Here is an 18,532-nt window from a genome sequence, read left to right on the forward strand (position 1 = left end):
TTAATCTTGACGGACGTGCCATGTACCCAATAGCTTACAAAGCAGAGGGTCGCGCTGTGTTGATGAAAGTAGCCAATGGGATTAGGGCGGTGAAAGTTGTGGGCGGGCCCAGCCGCTCACAGATCGCACGCAGGCCCAGTAGCCTGAAGCAAGCAGCGAGGCGGGGCAGTCTCTCGGCCCTCCGATGGGCGGCGCGGCTGGCCAATGGCAGCGCTGCACCGCCCGCGGGAGGCGAGACGTCCGCTTGACAGGCAAGCGCGCGGCCCAATCAGACGGGGCAGGAAGGGGGGCTGATTCTGGAAGCCATTACGCCAGTGTCGCAGGGTGGAGGCCGTTGAGCGGGGCCTGCTGGGTGGCTGCGGTACGCAATTTGCGTATCGTTGGCGGTGGAAAGGGGGGGAGCCGGGGGGGACTGGCACCTCTGGGCCCCGAGGGGCCTCGGGGCCCCCCCGTCGTCCCTGACCCGGGGGGTCAGCAGGCCTGGGGGGCCCTGCTGCACCTCCGCCCTGCCCAGCCTCCCCCCGGGCCCCCTGGGCCCAGCTCGGCCCCCACGGCCTCCAGGTGCCCCCCAGTGCCAGTCCCTGGGTGCCCCCCATGGCCATGGCGTCGCCCCCGGCGCCCCCAGCCAAGAAGCGGAAGATGAACTTCTCGGAGCGGGAGGTGGAGATCATCGTGGAGGAGCTGGAGCGGGGCAAGCACCTCCTCATCAACCACTTCAACGCCGGGGTGCCGCTGGCCGCCAAGGCCGCGGCCTGGCACGACATCCTGCGCCGCGTCAACGCCGTCGCCACCTGCCACCGCGAGCTCCCCGAGGTCAAGAAGAAGTGGTCCGACCTCAAGACCGAGGTGCGGCGCAAAGTGGCCCAAGTCCGAGCCGCCATGGAAGGAGGAGGCGAGAGCCAGAGCGGCAATGGCAACGGGCCAGAGAGTGAAGACCCGACGGGCACCGCTACCGCCCCGGTCATCCTCACCCCCATGCAGCAACGCATCTGCAACCTGCTGGGAGAAGCCACCATCATCAGTTTGCCGAGTGGGGACTGCAGTGCAGGTGACGGTACCGAGATACCCATCACCGCTTCGGCCACCACTGTCACCCTGACCCAGAGTGAGTGCAGCATCCGCTGAAGATGCTCTGTGCTGAACTGGAAGGTCATACGGGGGCCCCTGGCACCCCCCCATGAGGAGGCCCTGGTCCTTGTGCAGGGAAGCCCCCATCAAAAGGAAACCTCTGCACCCGTGTGATGAAAATGCCATTCCCAATAGGTCCTTGTGCTGTAGGGGAGCAGCTGCAAGATACGCACATACTGAAAGTCAGCTTCAATAGCTGGGGTTGGCCATGAGGACAAGGAAAGCAAGTATCCTTTGAACGCTGTGGGTTGGGTCCCTTCTCTGGGGAAAAGAGCAGAGGGAGAAACATCTCCAAGGCTGGTTTCCTCCTCTGCCCCAGACAAGAGCTGACTTTCTAGCAAGTGCCGTTCTGGTTTTCTTTCCCTGTGTCACAGTTGGTTAATGCCACTTGGAAAGATCATTCTGAATCAGAGGCTGAGAAGTGATTTTGTCTACATTGTCCCTTGCATGCCATATTCCTTTGGACCCTGGTCTGTACAGCCTAGAAGGAAGCTCAGATGAGGGTGGGTCGACTAGACTTAAATGGGTCATTTTGTGCATTCACTGTTCAGTCTATGTTATCTCCCTGAACAGGCAATAAAGTCCTGTTACAGTCATTGAATAGTCCTGTAGATAAAAATACCCATATTGCAGCTACTTCTTACGCCCTTTCTTTCCTTTGTTCTCAGTTCCTGCAGAGACAACCTACCACAGTCTGGAGGATGGAGTTGTGGAGTACTGCACTACAGAAGCCCCCACGACAGTTACTGCTGAAGCGCCCTTGGAGATGATGGCGCATCAACACGAAGTGTCTGCGAAACCGCAGGAGCTGAAAAGCCGAATTGCCCTGAACTCAGCCAAGCTCTTGCAGGAGCAGCGAGTGACCAACTTGCATGTCAAGGAGATTGCCCAGCACCTGGAGCAGCAGAATGACTTGCTTCAGATGATTCGTCGTTCTCAGGAGGTGCAGGCGTGTGCGCAGGAGCGGCAGGCACAAGCGATGGAAGGAACTCAGGCTGCACTGAGTGCCCTCATCCAGGTCCTCCGCCCCATGATTAAGGACTTCCGTCGATTTTTGCAGAGCAATACACCCAGTCCTTCCGTGACTGCTGACCCCAGCCAGACTGGGCAGCAAGACAGCATTATCCAGTGAAAGAAACGCTGATGGAACTTCTTTCCTGGAAGGGTTGTCTGTGCTGCTGTTGGACACATGGAGTCAAAGGGTGATAGCTCTTGTCAATGTGAAATGGCTCGCCTTGGAGTCCAAGGCTGAGCCTAAACAGCTTTCTTTCTCCGCTAATCTTATGCTAATCTGCCTTTTCAGACTCATCATACAGAGTGGTAGCAGGATGTGTAATAAACCAGGAACTTAATATTGACTGCTTTAGTTCCTTAAAAAGTAGATTTATAAAAAAAGACGATTATTTTTTTATTTCTATTTGAAAAAACTCTCCTAAATATGACACCTCTCTCTTTCTCTCTCAAGATCTGTAGCCTTTAACTGACTTCTAATGTGGAGAGTCTTGTCATTATATCCCAGTACTGAAGCTGCCAAAGTGCAGTTAACATAAACTGTAGTGCAGGGTGATGAATGCATTTCTGTCTCTTGCTGAAAGCGTTTACTGGTAATGTGGTACCTGAGGTGGTACAGCCTTCTCTGTGCTAAGAGTTTGTGGATACTGCTCTTGGAGCATGAAATCCAGCCTGTGCAGAAGACCAGCACCAAGCTTATGTACAGTTTAAATCCCACCTACATCCCCTGAGGGTATAAATGGGATTAAAATAGTGCATATGCCTCAGGTTTGGTCTGTGTGCAGTGATAAAATTTCCCTTTAAACTTAACAGAGGTGCTGAAAAATTCTTATCTTTGGGTCCTAGATACTGTCCTGGCATATGCATTGGAAGCAATGTATTAGCTGTCCCAGCGTAGGTAACACACAAGGACCTGTAGGAATTTCATTCAGGTGGGTTTACAGGTCAAACTCCATCTCTGTCTCATGCGTAGTTGGTCATCTCTGTAATACCTTAATCCATCAAGGTGAACCTGGACACAGAACTTCCGCCAAGCAGTAACTCCCAGCAGCCTGTATTCAGGAGTTTTATTCAGTGAGAATATTACTTTGTTGGGGGAGGATATTTGTTTTGTACTGTTTAGGAGCTGGAAGCAAGTTCAGCAGTTCTTAGTCTGCTAGTTGACTGGCTTGCATTCTGAGAAATGGGTCTGGGATTCACCTCACCTATTTTCATACCATTATATTGGAAAACAGTGTTTGCAGCCACTTCTCTCTTTGAGGTGTTCAAGCTATTGGGCTTGATCCTAAATGAGAAAGCTTAATTTCATAGGGTGGTAAATGTGCTTGTTATAGACTTGCAGTGACTTTGTAAACTTCAAAACAAGATGACTTTAGATGATGAGCTCCACTTGTATGTGCATGGAAACGGACTTCAAAAAAAAAAAAAAGGAAGAAGAAAACATAACTCTTTTCTCCCCAAACCTTGCAAAGTGTGTGACATGGGCTTGTTACCTGCCAAATGTTGCTTTTGAAATGGAAATTTTTTAGAGCTGGTATCTGCTTGCTTTTAAATCTTGAGGGCTGAGGAGGTGGTGAGCAAAGACTGATGAGGGATTGAATTTGCACAAATTATAAACATTATATAGCCTTTTATGGTGGAATACTGATGGGGGACCCCCTGATGACCTGGCTATCGCCGCCTGTCTCTGGCCTGTACCAATCTCCTCTCCTCTGCAAGTCTCGACTTCTGATGGAGGAATAAAGAACAACGCGGTTGACCCATGGAAGGCTCCTGACCCTCTCCCACGGACATCTCCGTGCTGAGTCAGGGCAGCATCAGCTGTGTCTTCCCACCTTGTCTGGCATCTAAGCGCATGAGTAAAGCTTGCCTGACTCTTTCTCAGACTTTGTGGAATCAAATCAATTGCTCAATTGAAATTTATTTTTAAAGCTGAAAACTATGTCATATGTTTTGTTTTACCTCATTTGTGTAATGAACTCTCCTTTACAAATATGAATTTTAATTAAAAAATACATTTTTGGTAAACAGGCTGTTTCAGTTCCTCAGCTTGCTCCAGGGGAAGCTTCATGAAAACTTCATGAAAACAAGTTTGCAACACGGAGTATTCAGTCAGTAAAGGCAAAGAAAGCTGCAAACAGCCACGTGTCGTGGTAATTTTTTCTCTTGTTCATGAGCTTTTCAGCCTTTTATTTACATAATTATGGTCTTTTTCTTAAATAACAGCTTTTACAGCCTCACCTTGTGGCACTTGTGTATGATAGATTACCAAAGTATACTAATCTTCCAACTGCTCTGGATATGCTACAATGGCCTAAAATGATGGATGAAGTACTGGCCTTTGGATTTAAATTGCAGCGTTAATTTTTTTCAGTGACTAAGCACTTAAGCTGTTTTATTGTTTCATACAAGTAAATGTGTTGCCCTTGGAACCACCCATTTTCTTGTCTTTTCTGGATAAATATAGAGCTTAGTCAAGCCAGTAGCATTCAGGTATAAATTCCGTGTATGCATTTTTGTCTCATTAAAAAGATGTAGCAACATTTTAAATATAGGGCGAGCACCATGATTAGGGGCTTGGTCATTGCTCATGACAAGGTCATCAAACTTCGGAAGGAAGGAGGAAAATGTGGCCCTCCAAAGTCAAAACCAGCTGGTAAGAGGGAACAGGGCACTTAACAGTGCTACTTATACATGCAGGGTTTTTAACTAAATATAGACCTTGTGCCCAAGCAGGATGAAAACTGAGAAATGAAATCTCACAGGTGTTAATCCGTGCTCCTTTATTGCTCTTTTTCTACCTAGAGCTCTGTATTCAGCCCCCCGAGTGAATACAACCGCCCAGGACAGCACAGCACGGGGATGTTGTATGGCTGGGTGCGCTGGAGGGGAGAGAGAGGAGCAGGGCAGCAGCAGCATTTCTCCAGCTGCTGGAGAAATGAAATAGTCTGTTTGGTGGAGGACACCAGTGACTCAGGAGATAAACTTGCAGCAATCGTCAGAGGCAGCAGCCTAAGTGCTTGCAGCACCACTAGCCAGCTCAGGAGCAAAAATCCGGTTTTAAAGCTGAGCTAGGGAGTGACACATGCAGCTCAGTCGTAGCTTTCCAGGAGATGGCACTGCGCAACGGGGCAAGGCGCAGGCACCCTGGGCAGCAGTCTTCAATAAAGGCTCTTGGAAGGCACTGTGAAGCCCTGGCAGGGTGGTCCCAGAGAGGACCTTTTTCATCCAGGCCTTTTGTGACCATACTTGTTCCCCCCACTGTTGAATCCTTTCAGGGCTGAAAATACAAAATCGTAAAATATATAAATCATATTTATATGTCCGTATCCCATGTGTATGGCGGACTTTGATAGCTACATGGCAGTTCTGGGAGCTGATCCCTGCAAAGGGACAGAACGACCTCCCCCTGCATATTCACCTAAATTACTTTTATCTCCTCCAACATATTTTTAAGTTTGTCAAGCCGGTTTTGGCAAAGAATTCTTCCAATGTTTTTCTGTTGATATCTGAGAGGTTATTTCCAGCAAAAGTGTGGTCTGTTGTGCTTAAATATGAAAATCTAAGCATTTAAATTTAAGATGCCCTGTTTTTCTTGAAAGCATCTGACAGGAAGCTTCACATGAGCGACCAGCACAGCTTCCAGACTGCACGTTATGGAGGAGGAATGGAGTCCAAGTCACCCGCAAACTGGGCTCATCAGCCCTAGGGCTCCAGTGCTGCAAGGTGATTATCCGAAGGCACCTCATCACGGGTGCCAGGCCCAGTAAGGACCGCTTCTGCTGGCTGTACCGCCTGGGATCCCAAACTAGGGGTGACAGCATCATTTTGGGGGGCTGCAGCCAGAAAAATGGAACCCACTGGAGAGCGCTGTGCTACCACTGCCAATGTGTCTCAGCCCTGCAGAGCGCTGAAGGTGACACCCGGGCTATAGACACAGGACAATGTTTAATAAACATGACAGGCTTCAAGGCAAAGCGGGTTCAAGTCTGAAGATTTCGGAAGGGGCAAACCAGCTGCCATGCTGCTGACAGTGCCTCCCAGAAACAAAGGATGAGCCCTGCTGCACCTTCCCGAGAAACACTGGGAAGACCTGGAAATCAATAAACAAAAAAAGCCAGACAGCAGGATTTTCAGGTCTGGCTGCATGCTTGGAGAAAGGAATCCACCGACTCCAGATGCTTGCGCTCCCTTTTCTCTGCAGGTAACAGGATCCCCAGTCCCCGCAAGTGAGAAACCCACCATGCAGGTGTTTTCTTTGCATGCCCAACAGGAAACCCAGCCTGGCAGAGAAAGTGAAACAGTCCCTGGCCTTTATTATGACAAGTTCAGTTAAATATGGAACTAATAAAAAATAGAAACAGATCAAAGTGGAGCTTGCAGCCTATTATTAAATTAAGCTGAGAATATACAAGCTTAGAGTAACCCCATATCATAGGATAATCCTGTCTAATGGAGATGGATACACATCTCTCTCTGCACACTTTCTAACAGCCTGTGCAAGACAGACAGGGCTCACATCACCGCGGTGCCCTGCCCGGCTTCGGGGGCTCTCCTGCCCGGGGCTCCCCCGGAGCTCGTGAAAAAGTACCTGCTGCGGATGCCTGACCACAGCTCCCAGCACAGTTTCATAGAGCAGGTGCACTGCAGGTGTCTGGCCACCGGCAGTGCAAAGAATATATTTATAGCATAAAGCATTTGTGATAATCTTTTCCTTTTTCTTTTTTTTTTTTTTGGATGACAAGACCAAAAGCTCATTAAGGCCATTGTAACAGAGGTTATTACATATGTAATAGAGGAGATCCATTATGGTGTTTACACCATTGCAGCAACTGTGTATAATTCAGTTTTCAAATTTTCCTCATCTGGCTGCTCGGATAAATGTATTCGTCCGATGATATTTTCCAGAGGAAGAAACTGATGATGTAGTTTATACGGCTTGATGATTTGCTCATGTATCTGGGATTCCTCTGGGCTTAGAGATAGAATTAGATGGCTCACCAAATGCTTTACAGAATCTATCTCAATTCACTCCACTTCACTGAGTTTTGTCCCTTTTGAATTGATTTTGCCTCATTTCTCCCTTGCTTATTTATCTCAGAGCATAGGAGGCTAGAAAAGCCATCTCTGTCCCTGATCAGCACAGATCCCAGCCCCTCGCTGGTGAGACACAGCTCTTCCGTGACAGCAGAGGTAAGGCCCAGCCTGAGGCACAGCCCAAGCTGATAAATCAGCCAGGGCTGATAAGATACTGCCCCGTGCCAGTAAAAGTTGAGGAAGTAGTCGCAGCACTGGGGAGAGGCATCAGAAAAGGCTTAGGTCAAGGAACGCGTGGGCGAGGACACGCCTGAGGTTCATGGAGCAGAGGTGAGGCGGTGGGCACAGGGAGCCAAGGTAGTAGAAGAGCAGTCACCGTCATGGGAAGATCTGCGCCTGGGTTAAGCAGAATTAACATATATCAGAGTGCCCTGCTCGCACGCGTGGCCCCTTAGTGAATGGTTTGGACTGGATCGGACAATAATACAGAGCCAGCAGAGTGGTGGATGGACAGAGCTACACTGCTCTCCAATATGAAAGAAAACGGGGACCACTATTCCTGCGCTGCGAGATTTGGAGGAATTAGAGACTCCCAGGCGCTATCAGCATCCAGTCTACTTCCCATGTTTCCTCTGCGTTACCTCCGTGGGGCTCAGACTAACTCAATCCAACATCTCTCCCAGCAGGGCACATCAGAGGCATTTGGCAAAGTACTGTCCCTTTAAAAATACTAATTTGTCCAGAAACAATTATGCAGTACAAACATAGAAAAATCAACAGGGTGAATTTCTAACTAATAAAGATTTAATCTCAAAGTCATGAGACTGCCTTTGTTAGGAAAATATACATACCCCTGAGAATCCAACTACAGTTGCTATATTACACACTGTTCAGCAGCTCACTGGGCATTTTTCCAAATGCGTTTATTTTTAACATCAGTCACATTATTCAACTAATTATAAAAACACTGAGGTTTTCAAGAGATGCTTTTGATAAAAAACGCACAGTAAATATGCGTGAGAACAGCAGGGATTAAAATCTCTGTAAACTTTAGCATTCAGGCCTGTTGCTATAAACAACGAGAGAAGTCCTCCAAGGAGGTTATTTACCAGAGTGAATCACACCAGATAACACAAGGCCTCCTCCCACATCACAAGCAGGGGGATCATGTGTCCTCCATCGAGCGATGGAAGCCAAAGACCGACATGACTGTCGGGTGCTCAGGGTGGAGAACGAGCAGTGTGAGGGACCTGGCTGGATCCTTTAGGAGCTTCCTATGTTCAACCTTCCCAGTGTGACAAATACTAAGCATTTAGCAGACTGAGCTCTTCCCCAGTAAAGCAAGAAACGGAAAGCAAGAAACAGCCCATGTCTACCAATGTCCTGTGACCTTGTAAACACTAGGTATCAACTGACAGCATGGCTTCAACCCCTGCTTTTGGAAACAGCCTCTCCAAACCCTGCTGTATGGGAAAACTGGCATCTCCCGCAGTGGTTTCAGTGTACCAATATGGAAGAAATGTATCCCCAGCCCTAAGCCTGTGTATCTGATCAACCTAGTGAGCAAGAATCATCACAACAGTGTTTGGTCTAATCCAACCTTTGGCTTTTATCCAAGTCAACTTCTCTGTGGTTTCCCATCAGAATTTTCCCTGAAAAGGTTCACACTGTGGTAGAGTTACTTGGGAGCTCTGATGGTGTCTGCATTGATGCCGAAGATTAAAGGCATGGGATCTGGGCGTCAAAGCTCGGCGAAGGGAGCAGTACTCCCGGGCTTTCACCCAAGCTCGGCCAGACACGCAGCTCGACCCTGGGAAAAGTCTCTCCCCTCCGAGCCTCAGCTTCTCCTCCGCAACAGCCCTGCTTCAGGAAGGCCCCTAGGTCTCAGCTCGTCCCCGGCCTCCGCGGCGCCGGGAGGCCTCGGCTCCCCTCAGCACCCCCCTCCCCCGCCCCACAGCGGCCGCCCCGGGCCGCGCTCCCGCCGGCAGCGCCGCAGCCCCCTGCCCCGCTGAGGCGACGCGCGCCCCGCCGCAGCGCCTCCCGCCGCCCGCCCGCCCCCGAGCCGGGGGGCGGGCCTTCCCCGAACGGACAGCCTCCTCCTCCCATCCCCGCGCGCCCTGCCCCGCCCCCTGACAGAACAGCCAATCAAGGCCCCGCTACCCCGGCCCGCCTCCTTGCTGATGCCCAATCGGCTGGCGCCGCTCTAGTGCTCCCCTCCCCCCCTCCCTGGGGAGGAAGGCGGTGGAGGGGGGTTACGTAGTGTTGGATCGGTATTCCCGAAGCGTGGTGGTTGCTTTGCTCTGCCTTGTGGCTGCCTGCGGCGTTGGCGTAGCGGCCGCACTTGGCGTAGCGCTGGCAGAGGTGGCCGTGGCGGGGAGCAGCGGTGGCCGTGGCGGCCGTGTGAGGCGAGGGCAGGAGGTGCGAGCGGGCCTGGCGGCGGGCAGGGCCGGGCGGCGGGTTGGAGAGGCGGCCGGGAAGCGGGCTGAGACCTGGCTGCAGGTCAGCTTAGGACTCGGGGGCCAGGAGGTGGGCTGAGACCTGACCGCAGCTCGGTGCACAGGCTGGGAGGTGGGCTGAGACCTGGCTTCAGCTCAGTGCATGGACCGGGACGTGGGCTGTGGTCTGGCTGCGGCTCGGTGCACAGGCTGGTGGGTGGGCTGAGACCTGACAGCGGCTCGATGCATGGGCTGGGACGTGGGCTGTGGTCTGGCGGCAGCTCGGTACACGGGCCGGTGGGTGGGCTGAGACCAGGTGGCGGCTCGGCGCATGGTCCATGAGGCCCAGAGGTGGGCTGAGACCTGGCAGCAGCTCAGTGCATGGTCCATGAGGCCCAGAGGTGGGCTGAGACCTGGCGGCAGCTCGATGCATGGTCAGTGAGGCCCAGAGGTGAGCTGAGACCTAGCTGCGGTTCAGTGTATGGTTCATGGGGCTGGGAGGTGGGCTTAGACCTAGCTGCAGCTCAGTGTGTGGTCCATGAGGCCCAGAGGTGGGCCGAGACCTAGTTGCAGTTCAGTGCATGGTTCGTGGGGCTGGGAGGTAGGCTGAGACCTCACCAGATTCAGTACATGCTGCAGGAGTTGGGCTGAGACCCAGCTGCAGACTAATGCATGCTCTAGGGGTGCCAGGAGACAGGCTGTGACCTCGCCACGGCCGGGCGCATAGTCCCTGGGGTCCAGAGGCGGGCTGAGACCTGTCCCCATCTTAACGCACGGTCCAGTGGGCTGGAAGGTGGCTGAGACCTAGCTGCAGCTCGGTGCATGGGCACGCGGGGCCCGGCAGGGCTGCCGGGGGGGCCGGCGCTGTGAAGCGGTTAGCAGTCTGCCCCTGCGCTCCGCCTCCGCTGAGCTCCTGCGAGGCCCCGCGGCCAACCCCTGCGAGTCTGCTCCGCTGGCTTTAACAGCAAATTAAAAAAAAAGAGCCAGCAGGGAGCAGGAGCTTTGCTTGGGTTAATTTGCAGTCACTAATTCTTAGTACATGTGAGGATTGTTTACTGCTCCGTGTTCATAACCTCGTCCTCGTTAGATGCTAATCAGCTTTTGGCCTCGCGGGCTTAGGTGCCGCAGAAACGTATAGCGAAATGACGAAACGACGGTTGCTAGCCCCAAAACCAAGCTGAAGAGAGCCGCTTGGTGCGGGCCTGGTGCTAGGGGAAGGCAGCGAGCTCAGGGGGCCCTGGCTATTGGACAGGCAGATGACCTGATTCAGTTGTTACGCTGGGTAATCTGGAGCAGACGGCTTTTTTTTCTCCTCTGTGCTGGTTTCTCCATCTATAAAACATAGGTGCTAACACTTGGAGCTGGTTAGAAAAACAGAAGAGAAACAGTTTTTGCATATCTCGAGACTGCTTTACTTGCTGTTATTAGACTGCATGTTAAACTACTCTTGCTCTGTAAATTGCTTCTGAAGATGATGAGTGAAAATTGGTTTAAAAGACGAGATTTTTATTAACCACTTTGCAAAACAGACACTGCGAGGGGAGGGACAGCAGTGAGGCTTGCCCGGGGCAAGAAGGAGGAAGAGGGTGTTGGGGCCAGGCTAATTGGGGCCATACCTCTTAAGGCCGGTTTGAGTCTGGACTCAATGTTATCCATCCAAACAGGTTTTAGAGGAGGAGGAGCCTAGGAGTGGCTGGGACTAATTTACTCATTTCCCTCCCAAAGGCTGACCCAAGGACCTGTATGAAGTGGTTGCACGAGAAGAGGAGGTAGAAGCTGGCAGCTTTCTGAATGAGCTGCACACAGAACTAAGGCTTCTCCAGCGACATGAGATGACTTCCTATGGGAGATGCTTGCTGGAGGAATTCTGGTGAAGACAGAGCGCTGCAGCCTCTAACTGGGACAGCTCCTGCTGGTCTGGAGCTGAGACTTATTTTTCTCCCTCCTTTTTCCCTTGGAGATGTTGCAGAGATATAATCTGTCCTCTTCCTCCCCACCTGAAGCCTGCCGTGGCAATGATCCCACAGCCAGACCCAACCACCAAAGAGAAGAGGATTGTGCGTTTGAAGCTGGGCCGTCATTGTAACTGAACTGGAATTTACTCCCTGCTTACGCTCCCGGAACGACCGCCGCCGTTTCCCTGTTTGTCTGTGTGTGTTTTGAGCTGCTCCTCCCTAATCTTGTTTGGAATTCCTGGGCTTTCCACGCTGAATCTGCCCATGGCTTTCCTGATGAAGAAGAAGAAATTCAAATTTCAGACAAGCTTCACTCTAGAAGAGCTGACTGCTGTCCCCTTTGTGAATGGGGTTCTGTTCTGTAAAATCAGGCTGCTAGATGGAGGAGACTTTGCTAGCTTATCTAGCAGGTAAGAAGCTAACTTGCTTCCTGGCTGTTCTTCTTTTCCTGGTTTTCTGCACTCGAATGGTTCGGCATATGGCTGCCACTTGCCTGCCCCTTGATGTGATTTTAATAGTTCTGTTTTAGGGCCCCACATGCCACATCATTCTCCAGAGAGCGGGAAGAATGTAGCTGGAGAGCTCTGCGCCTGGTTATTGTTGTCTGACCAGAGCTGGACTGAGTTTTTCAGAGGCTTGGAGGGTGGGGGGTCGCACCCCCTGAGAGAGGTTAGGGTTTGTTGATGAAAACTTTTTTTCTTTTCTCTCTCTCCCTCTTTTCTTTTCTCTTTTTTTTCCCTCCCTGACCCAAGTTTTCACATGTTATTTTAGGTCTTGTGCTATACTGCTTTCATGCCTGACTTGAAACTCAGCTCTGTAGGAAGGTGCATCTAAAGTAAACAAATGGACCCTTCCCAACTTTGCACTCCTCTTTTGCTTCTGAACTGCTGCTCTTGGTAAGAGTGGAAGTAGCTTGCTTTGCATTGCAAATTGCTGTGCGAGGGAAAACTGCTGCCTGGAGTCAAAGTTGTCAGTGTTAAAGACACAGTTTATCTTCTGGAACAAATGTCATTGAGTTTCCAAGTTTATAGCTGTATTGTTTTTTTAAGTGATCTGTCATATAGGGACCATTCGGCTGCACCTTTTTAAGGTTGTCCTGACAGTGTGTGTTGGCTTTTTCTCTCACTCCTTCAGGCAAATCTGTCCCCTCTCTTGCTACTAATTGCTAATAAAAACTTGCTTTGTTTCCAGCTGTGCATATCACCTAGCAGTATGCAAATACAAATTCCGTAACAGCCTGGACTTGCTTTCTTTCTGCCTCAAGATGTGAAAGAAGCCTTCACAGTGGCTCTCAAAACTTGTTTTTTTGCTTTCCTAAGTGACTACTCATTTTTAAAGGTACAGTATTCGTTTGTGCTGGTTGGTAACTTCTTTATCCCAGAACTAAAGCTGGATTTGGTCCGGTTTTCCCCTTTGTGGTGCTGTATACTAAGAACGTAAGAGCGTTCTCAATCCAGGAGAGGTGATTTTACCAAGCAAGTGTAAAACATTTCATTCCAGAGGCATGGTGCAACCTCGTCTCTACCTTATGGAAACTGTGGGCATGGAATACCTCTGAAAATGGACTTAAATTTATCTTTTGAAGAAAATCTACCAAAAGAGCTTTTCCTTACAGTCTTCTCCCCTGAGGCTAGATCCTTGGTTTGGTGGAAGCAGCTTATCTAAGGAATTCAAACAGTATGTGAACTTGGAAAGAAATTAACCCCTTTGCTTCCTGGAGTCGTAATAAAATGAGCTGGACTGGAGAGTATCTTCGGGAAAGCTTGTTCTTGGAAGTGTCAGTCTCCATCTCCTTGTCCGTGAAGGCAGTATCCAGAAGTGCAGCACTGGTGTTCGCTGATGCCGCCAGCCTTACGGGTTGTTGTTTTCTGAGCTGGCTGAGGTTCAGCAGTTCTCTCAGTGCACAGTGTGTTGCAGATTGCAGATGTGTTCCAGCAGCGAAATCATCTGTAATTTAAACCAAACACATATATTACCGTCAACTGGCGTGATTACTTATCCCCTAGCAGAAGGGGAAGTAGGCTGTTAGGTTTGCCGCCTTTCCCCTAACCTGTCTGTAGCGTAACTGAAAGCATGTGGAAACCTGTTCCTGCTTGGAAAGTTACAGGTCTCAACGGTATTGAGTCATTTGACCTTTTGCAAATATTTTCCCCCATTGCAGTTAGAGAAACTGCAAGAAGGGTGAATTTCCAGGAACAGTAAAGAGAAGAGGTACCATGCGGAGAGGCTACCAGATCATGCCATGGCTCTGCTCTGCGCTGCCGTAGTCATCTTTCCATGACCTTTCTGAAATTCTGAGGATCTGGGGAAAGATTAAAGGGAAATAGATTCTGTGTCCATGTTGTATTAGAAGTCTGTGCACGATTTAGGATCTGTGATTGTTTCTCTGAAACCAAACACGTTCAGAAGCTTTTGAGTGCATTTGGAGTTGTGAGGTCGGTCAGGTCTTCCTATGGTGAGCTGCTCGCGTAAAAAAAAGTTTTGGTGTTTGCTCTGCAGCGCATTCAAGTCTCTTCGTCCATCCGTGGCCGTCCGAAGCGTGGAACTGAAGGAGCAGAGGAGCAGCTCTTGCTCCCCATGAGATTTCAGGGAGTTGATCCGCACAAGGTGTCCCATGTCCTTTTGAGTCTGTAAACAAGGGGAGGGAGAAATAGCTTTAAAAACTCCCCTAGGACAAGCTAAATCAAGTCGGTCTTTTTTCCAATCAAGTGAGCTGCGGTGCAGAGAGGAGAGTGCTGTCTCTGAAGAGCCTCATCTTCTCCAACAGGTTTTTCGTGATGTTTTCAACAGGCTGTTACCTGGGGGGCCCGTGCACCGCCGTGAGAGGTGGGGTTGTGATTTATCTGACCAGTTGCTGGGTGGCATGTGGGTAGAGCAGAAGCCTGAAGCCGCGTTGGCAGCTCCCTGGGCCCATCCTCGTTCCAAGTCCACCTCAGCCCGCGTTGTGTATCCACTTTACGGCCTCGCGCTGCGGAGCCGGAGAGGCCTGTTAGGGGTTGTGGGGCGTGCGGATTCCAGGCAGGGAACATGAACGCCCTGAGTGGGGACCCCCCCCCCCCCCCCCCCCGGCACTGGCGGAGCGGCTAGCCCTTGGCTCGCTGTGGCCGGAGCAAAACCGCCTGCCGGAGACGGGAACCTGTCTGAAACGCATTAAGACTTAACACTCTTAGGAATTCAAAGCATTCTGGAAAAGCTCCAAGCCCTGTCAGCACATTCAGCTGGCCTGAGGATCTGTCTCTTCGGGGTTTTTTTCTTCTTCTCCCAGGCAGGTACTTTTTTTTTCCTCCCCACCTTGTCTGTCTGTCTGTCTTTCTCCCCACGCACAGCCTTGCTGTGTTTAGGCCTTGCGTTAGGCCGTGGGTATTTTAGTGACTGCAGTCGCAACCGCAACTTTCCTTTCACTCTTCTTTGTAAAGTCTTCATCTTGGTGCGGCTCCGAAGGGTCCTCGGAGAATAAGACTCGTTGGTTTCACTGTACATTGCTCTGCATGAAAAACATCTATTGTCGGGCAGTTTATTGCTCCCCTGTTGGGTTACAGGAGTTGATGTTCTGAAAATGCATCTGAGCCGGGGGCAGGCCAAACAGGTGCTGCGTTTTCCCACGGAGAAGTACCAACACATCCCTTGGATAGTATTAATCCAGATACTTAAATAGCGCAATCACCAGTGAATTCAAGTGCCTCCCAAGTATCTTTAAAAATAGAAGGCGCCGAGCACTGGTAATGTATTCATGGCAACCGGTTTTGTGAAGCAGATGGGCTGCTGCGTTTTTTACCAGTTTGAAGCTTTCTGAGGGTTTGTGTGTCTTTGTTCCTAGAGAGATGATACAATAACTCATCTGGAGATCGAGGATCCATGGATCGGCATAGGCAGGCCTGTCTCTGACGAGATGAGGAGGAACTTTCTAGCCGCTTGCCGGTGGCAGTGGACGGCACTAGTTGCTGCGGCTACGTGGTTAGCCGGTAGCGTGGATATCCAAAAGGGGCCTAAAGCTGGAGGCTGATGTAGTTCATAAGCTTGTGTCTTGGGATATTGTAAAAGAGGAAGATTTGTTTAAATTTTTTCCCCTTTGCTAACAATATCAATCAATGTCGAGTGACAGCCAGATGCTCTTAACCTCAATGTTGACTCATTTCTTTTTTTTAGCTGTGTTTGGCAGAGAGTATTGCTTACGTGTGATTTAAAGGAAGTGGAAAGCCAGGTGTTATCCACATACTTTTGACACTTCATCCTATATTGTTCCATTGGCTTGCCAATAGTTTCCCTCTGGTATTTCTGGATTTGAAGGAAGGGACTGTACTCTGAGAGCCCGTGGCTGAGTGTAGAGGAAAGACTGTTTGGCAAGGATCAAGCCACCCTCCGTGTTGTCTTCTGAAAGGCAAAAAAACCTTATGTACCTGATCAGTCAGTGGTCCCATCGATCTCTGATGGGGGTTGCATTTCCTTAGAACATGTTTTTCAAGCATGCGCAGCGTTTCGACTTGGTTGCATGATCCTGGCACTCTCACACCAGCTCAAAACAGAGAACGTGTTTTGTCTTCTGCAGCCTAGCAGCTGTTTGCGTGCAGGCTCAAGTGGAGGAGTTGCGACCTGGGGAGAGCCAACCCTGTTCGGGTGGTCGGGCTTCAAAGTATTCCAGGGCCATGGCCTGGGGTGAGAAAGTTTTGACTTACTTAGTCTCATGACTTTTCACTGAGTAAGAGCGAAAGGCCGCTTCCTGTGCTGCATGCATTTTGAGTAAAGTTGCACCCAAAAACCGAAAGGAAATGCTGCTTTTTGGGGAGGCACCTCCGTTCTGATAGTTCCATGTGGATTAGGTTAGCTTTTGTGTAACGGTGGCTTTGTCATCCTTATAAGTACAGATTTAAAGCTACCTGATTTCCTCAGCTGGTGCAATGCAAAGTGTCATTATGTCTTGGTGACACACACAACTTTTATTCATGTCCTACAAAAACTGAAAAAGGGGGAAAAGCATTGCCCTGCTAATGCCTGACCCTGAAGTGGTGAGAGGTACGAAACAGCTAATGCACTGTCCTCACGTGGTCATGCGTCAGATGTTAGAGGATCCTTCAGGTATCTGAAGTTACTGTGTTTGGTTCTTTCTGGCCTGAAAAGAGTTAACTGTTAGATTAATTAGAGACTGAAGGACTGATTCAGCCCAGGTGAGATGTAAATCTCCTCCCATTGTCTGTATTAAAACAAAGGTTAGGTAGCTAAATAGCTTCTGCTGGAGTCAGCCTCTATGGAGAGGGGAGAGGACTAGCCGTAGCCAAAGGAGAGGGCTGCTGGCTAAGTTGTGCCTTTTGATTCGAGTGGGCTTGCCGGGGTGTGACAGAGGGCAGGCCTCGATCGTAGCTCCAAAGGCTTCTTCCAGTCCACGTTTTAGAGTGACGTGCGCTTGGCTCTGTTGTCTGCTAGAGTATGGGGTGTGATAACTTCTTTTTAAAAAGCTTTTGTTGCAAGCATGTCTGAAAATGAAGGCCTTCCCTGTGTATAAATGTATTCCAAATATACAGATTGAGAGAGTGAGTCTTCAATGCTCTGGAGCAGCTTCTTTCAGCTACACATGCTAAAATCCTGCTTTCTCGGCTGCAGCCTCAAGAATGGGCTGAGGGTGTTAATGGAGGAGGCATTTGAATGCAGCCTCTAGGAATGATTTGCAAGAAAACACAACCTAATTCAAGATAATTTTAAGACATGGTATCTGCACAACTTGCATTCTGAAAATAGTAGAGAGAAATTAGGCAGCAGAGATGAGAAGAAGGTTTTGCATTAGGTCAGGACAGCAGTGCAGCTAAATGTAGGCTCTCGAGAGCAGGAGCAGTGGATGAGGTTCAACCTCTGGTGAGTAGAAGGTGTTGGAAAAAGGCAGCGCGGGAGTGATAGAGCAAGGCAAGGGTGGTTGCCAGGCACAAACTGTCTTAAGCTGCTGGGCATCCGCGGCGCGTTTCTGCCGCCTTCTCTGGGCTCCGGCGGCTACACCTGCAGCGCCAGACAGCGGAAGGCTTCCCGGTGGGTTGGTTGTTTAATGTCAGACTCGCCTCTTCCTGTCCCAGGTCCCAGCTTCAGAACCTGTCACGAGACAGGCAGCGTTACGTGAAAACCTTCCTGCTCCGGGGGCTGTATCCGGCTGTGCAAAGAGTAGTCTCCGTAAGCACTGTAGCTGGGGCTGCCTCCTCCGCCTGCTGTTTCGTAGGTAGGGGCTGCTTTGTTGACTGTAAACTGTAATCTAAAGCTCTGTGACTGATACGCTGTGTGTGCAGCGTCAGTAAATATATTCAGATACGGCCTGGTTTTTGACTTCCTCCTCCATAGCTGGTCCTGAATGGGCATTGCTTGGACAGCTACCTCTTAGCAACAGCCTTATCGGTGTGACTTCAGCAGCCCTGGCTCGACAAATTACTCACTGGAATTAGTGCTCTACTTTGAGGCTGGGGCCCGGTGGTCTGCTTGTTTTAGCATGGCAGCACTATGTGCTCCACGTGGCTGGAGGCGAGGGGAGGTAGGAGAGTTTCCCCTCTGCCCCCTTTTAAGACACGTATTTATTTCTGAAATACAGGGGAAAACGTAAATGGCTCCCAGTCTGTTTATTCTTCAGGTTCCTTAGCAGTCATCAGTGTTGACCCTAGCTTTGTAGCTGTATTTTCGAGGAATTTGTGCATGCCTTCAGGAGCCTGTGGTCTTGCTGTGCTGTTGCTGGCATTTTGATAGCTTATAAGTTCCCACTGGCAAGCTGTTCTGGTGCAGTTGCTAGATAAATGAGGTAGGCACAGATTTGTTTTTTCCCCCCAGGAATTTGCATCTGCTATTGAGTATTTCAGGAAAAGACTTCAGCTTCTCCCTCAGATCAGAAACCGCTTTCACCTATGTGCTCCCAAGCATGAAGACGAACGTATTAGGCTCTCGTAACGTTTGCCTTCACATGCACGCGCTCGACTACAGGGTCTCGTCTGTGCGAGGACAAGG

At 50.1% G+C, this 18,532-nt stretch overlaps 2 protein-coding genes across 3 annotated transcripts in view; both read left to right on the forward strand.

Moving 5' to 3' along the window:
* Positions 1–252: 252 nt before the first annotated feature.
* NAIF1 (nuclear apoptosis inducing factor 1) lies at positions 253–4,167 on the forward strand. 2 transcript variants are annotated; one of them, XM_026113875.2, is made up of 2 exons: positions 253–1,048; positions 1,797–4,167. In XM_026113875.2, exons 1-2 carry the CDS (start codon positions 595–597, stop codon positions 2,258–2,260), a joined length of 918 nt encoding a protein of 305 aa, XP_025969660.1. In that variant the 5' UTR covers positions 253–594; the 3' UTR covers positions 2,261–4,167. The 2 variants fall into 2 exon arrangements, with proteins under 2 accessions (XP_025969660.1, XP_025969659.1); XM_026113874.2 differs by having other exon boundaries at positions 257–1,105.
* Positions 4,168–9,413: 5,246 nt separating this feature from the next.
* The window catches only part of EEIG1 (estrogen-induced osteoclastogenesis regulator 1), a 39,587-nt gene continuing 30,468 nt past the window's right edge, over positions 9,414–18,532 (forward strand). The window contains exons 1-2 of the mRNA XM_026113803.2: positions 9,414–9,594; positions 11,337–11,976. Of these exons, the coding sequence (XP_025969588.1) occupies positions 11,831–11,976 (146 nt within the window). The 5' untranslated portion in view covers positions 9,414–9,594; positions 11,337–11,830. The remainder of the gene's footprint in view (positions 9,595–11,336; positions 11,977–18,532) is intronic.

This window comes from Dromaius novaehollandiae, chromosome 20, assembly GCF_036370855.1.
Source record: "Dromaius novaehollandiae isolate bDroNov1 chromosome 20, bDroNov1.hap1, whole genome shotgun sequence".
Classification (NCBI taxonomy): Eukaryota; Metazoa; Chordata; class Aves; order Casuariiformes; family Dromaiidae; genus Dromaius; species Dromaius novaehollandiae.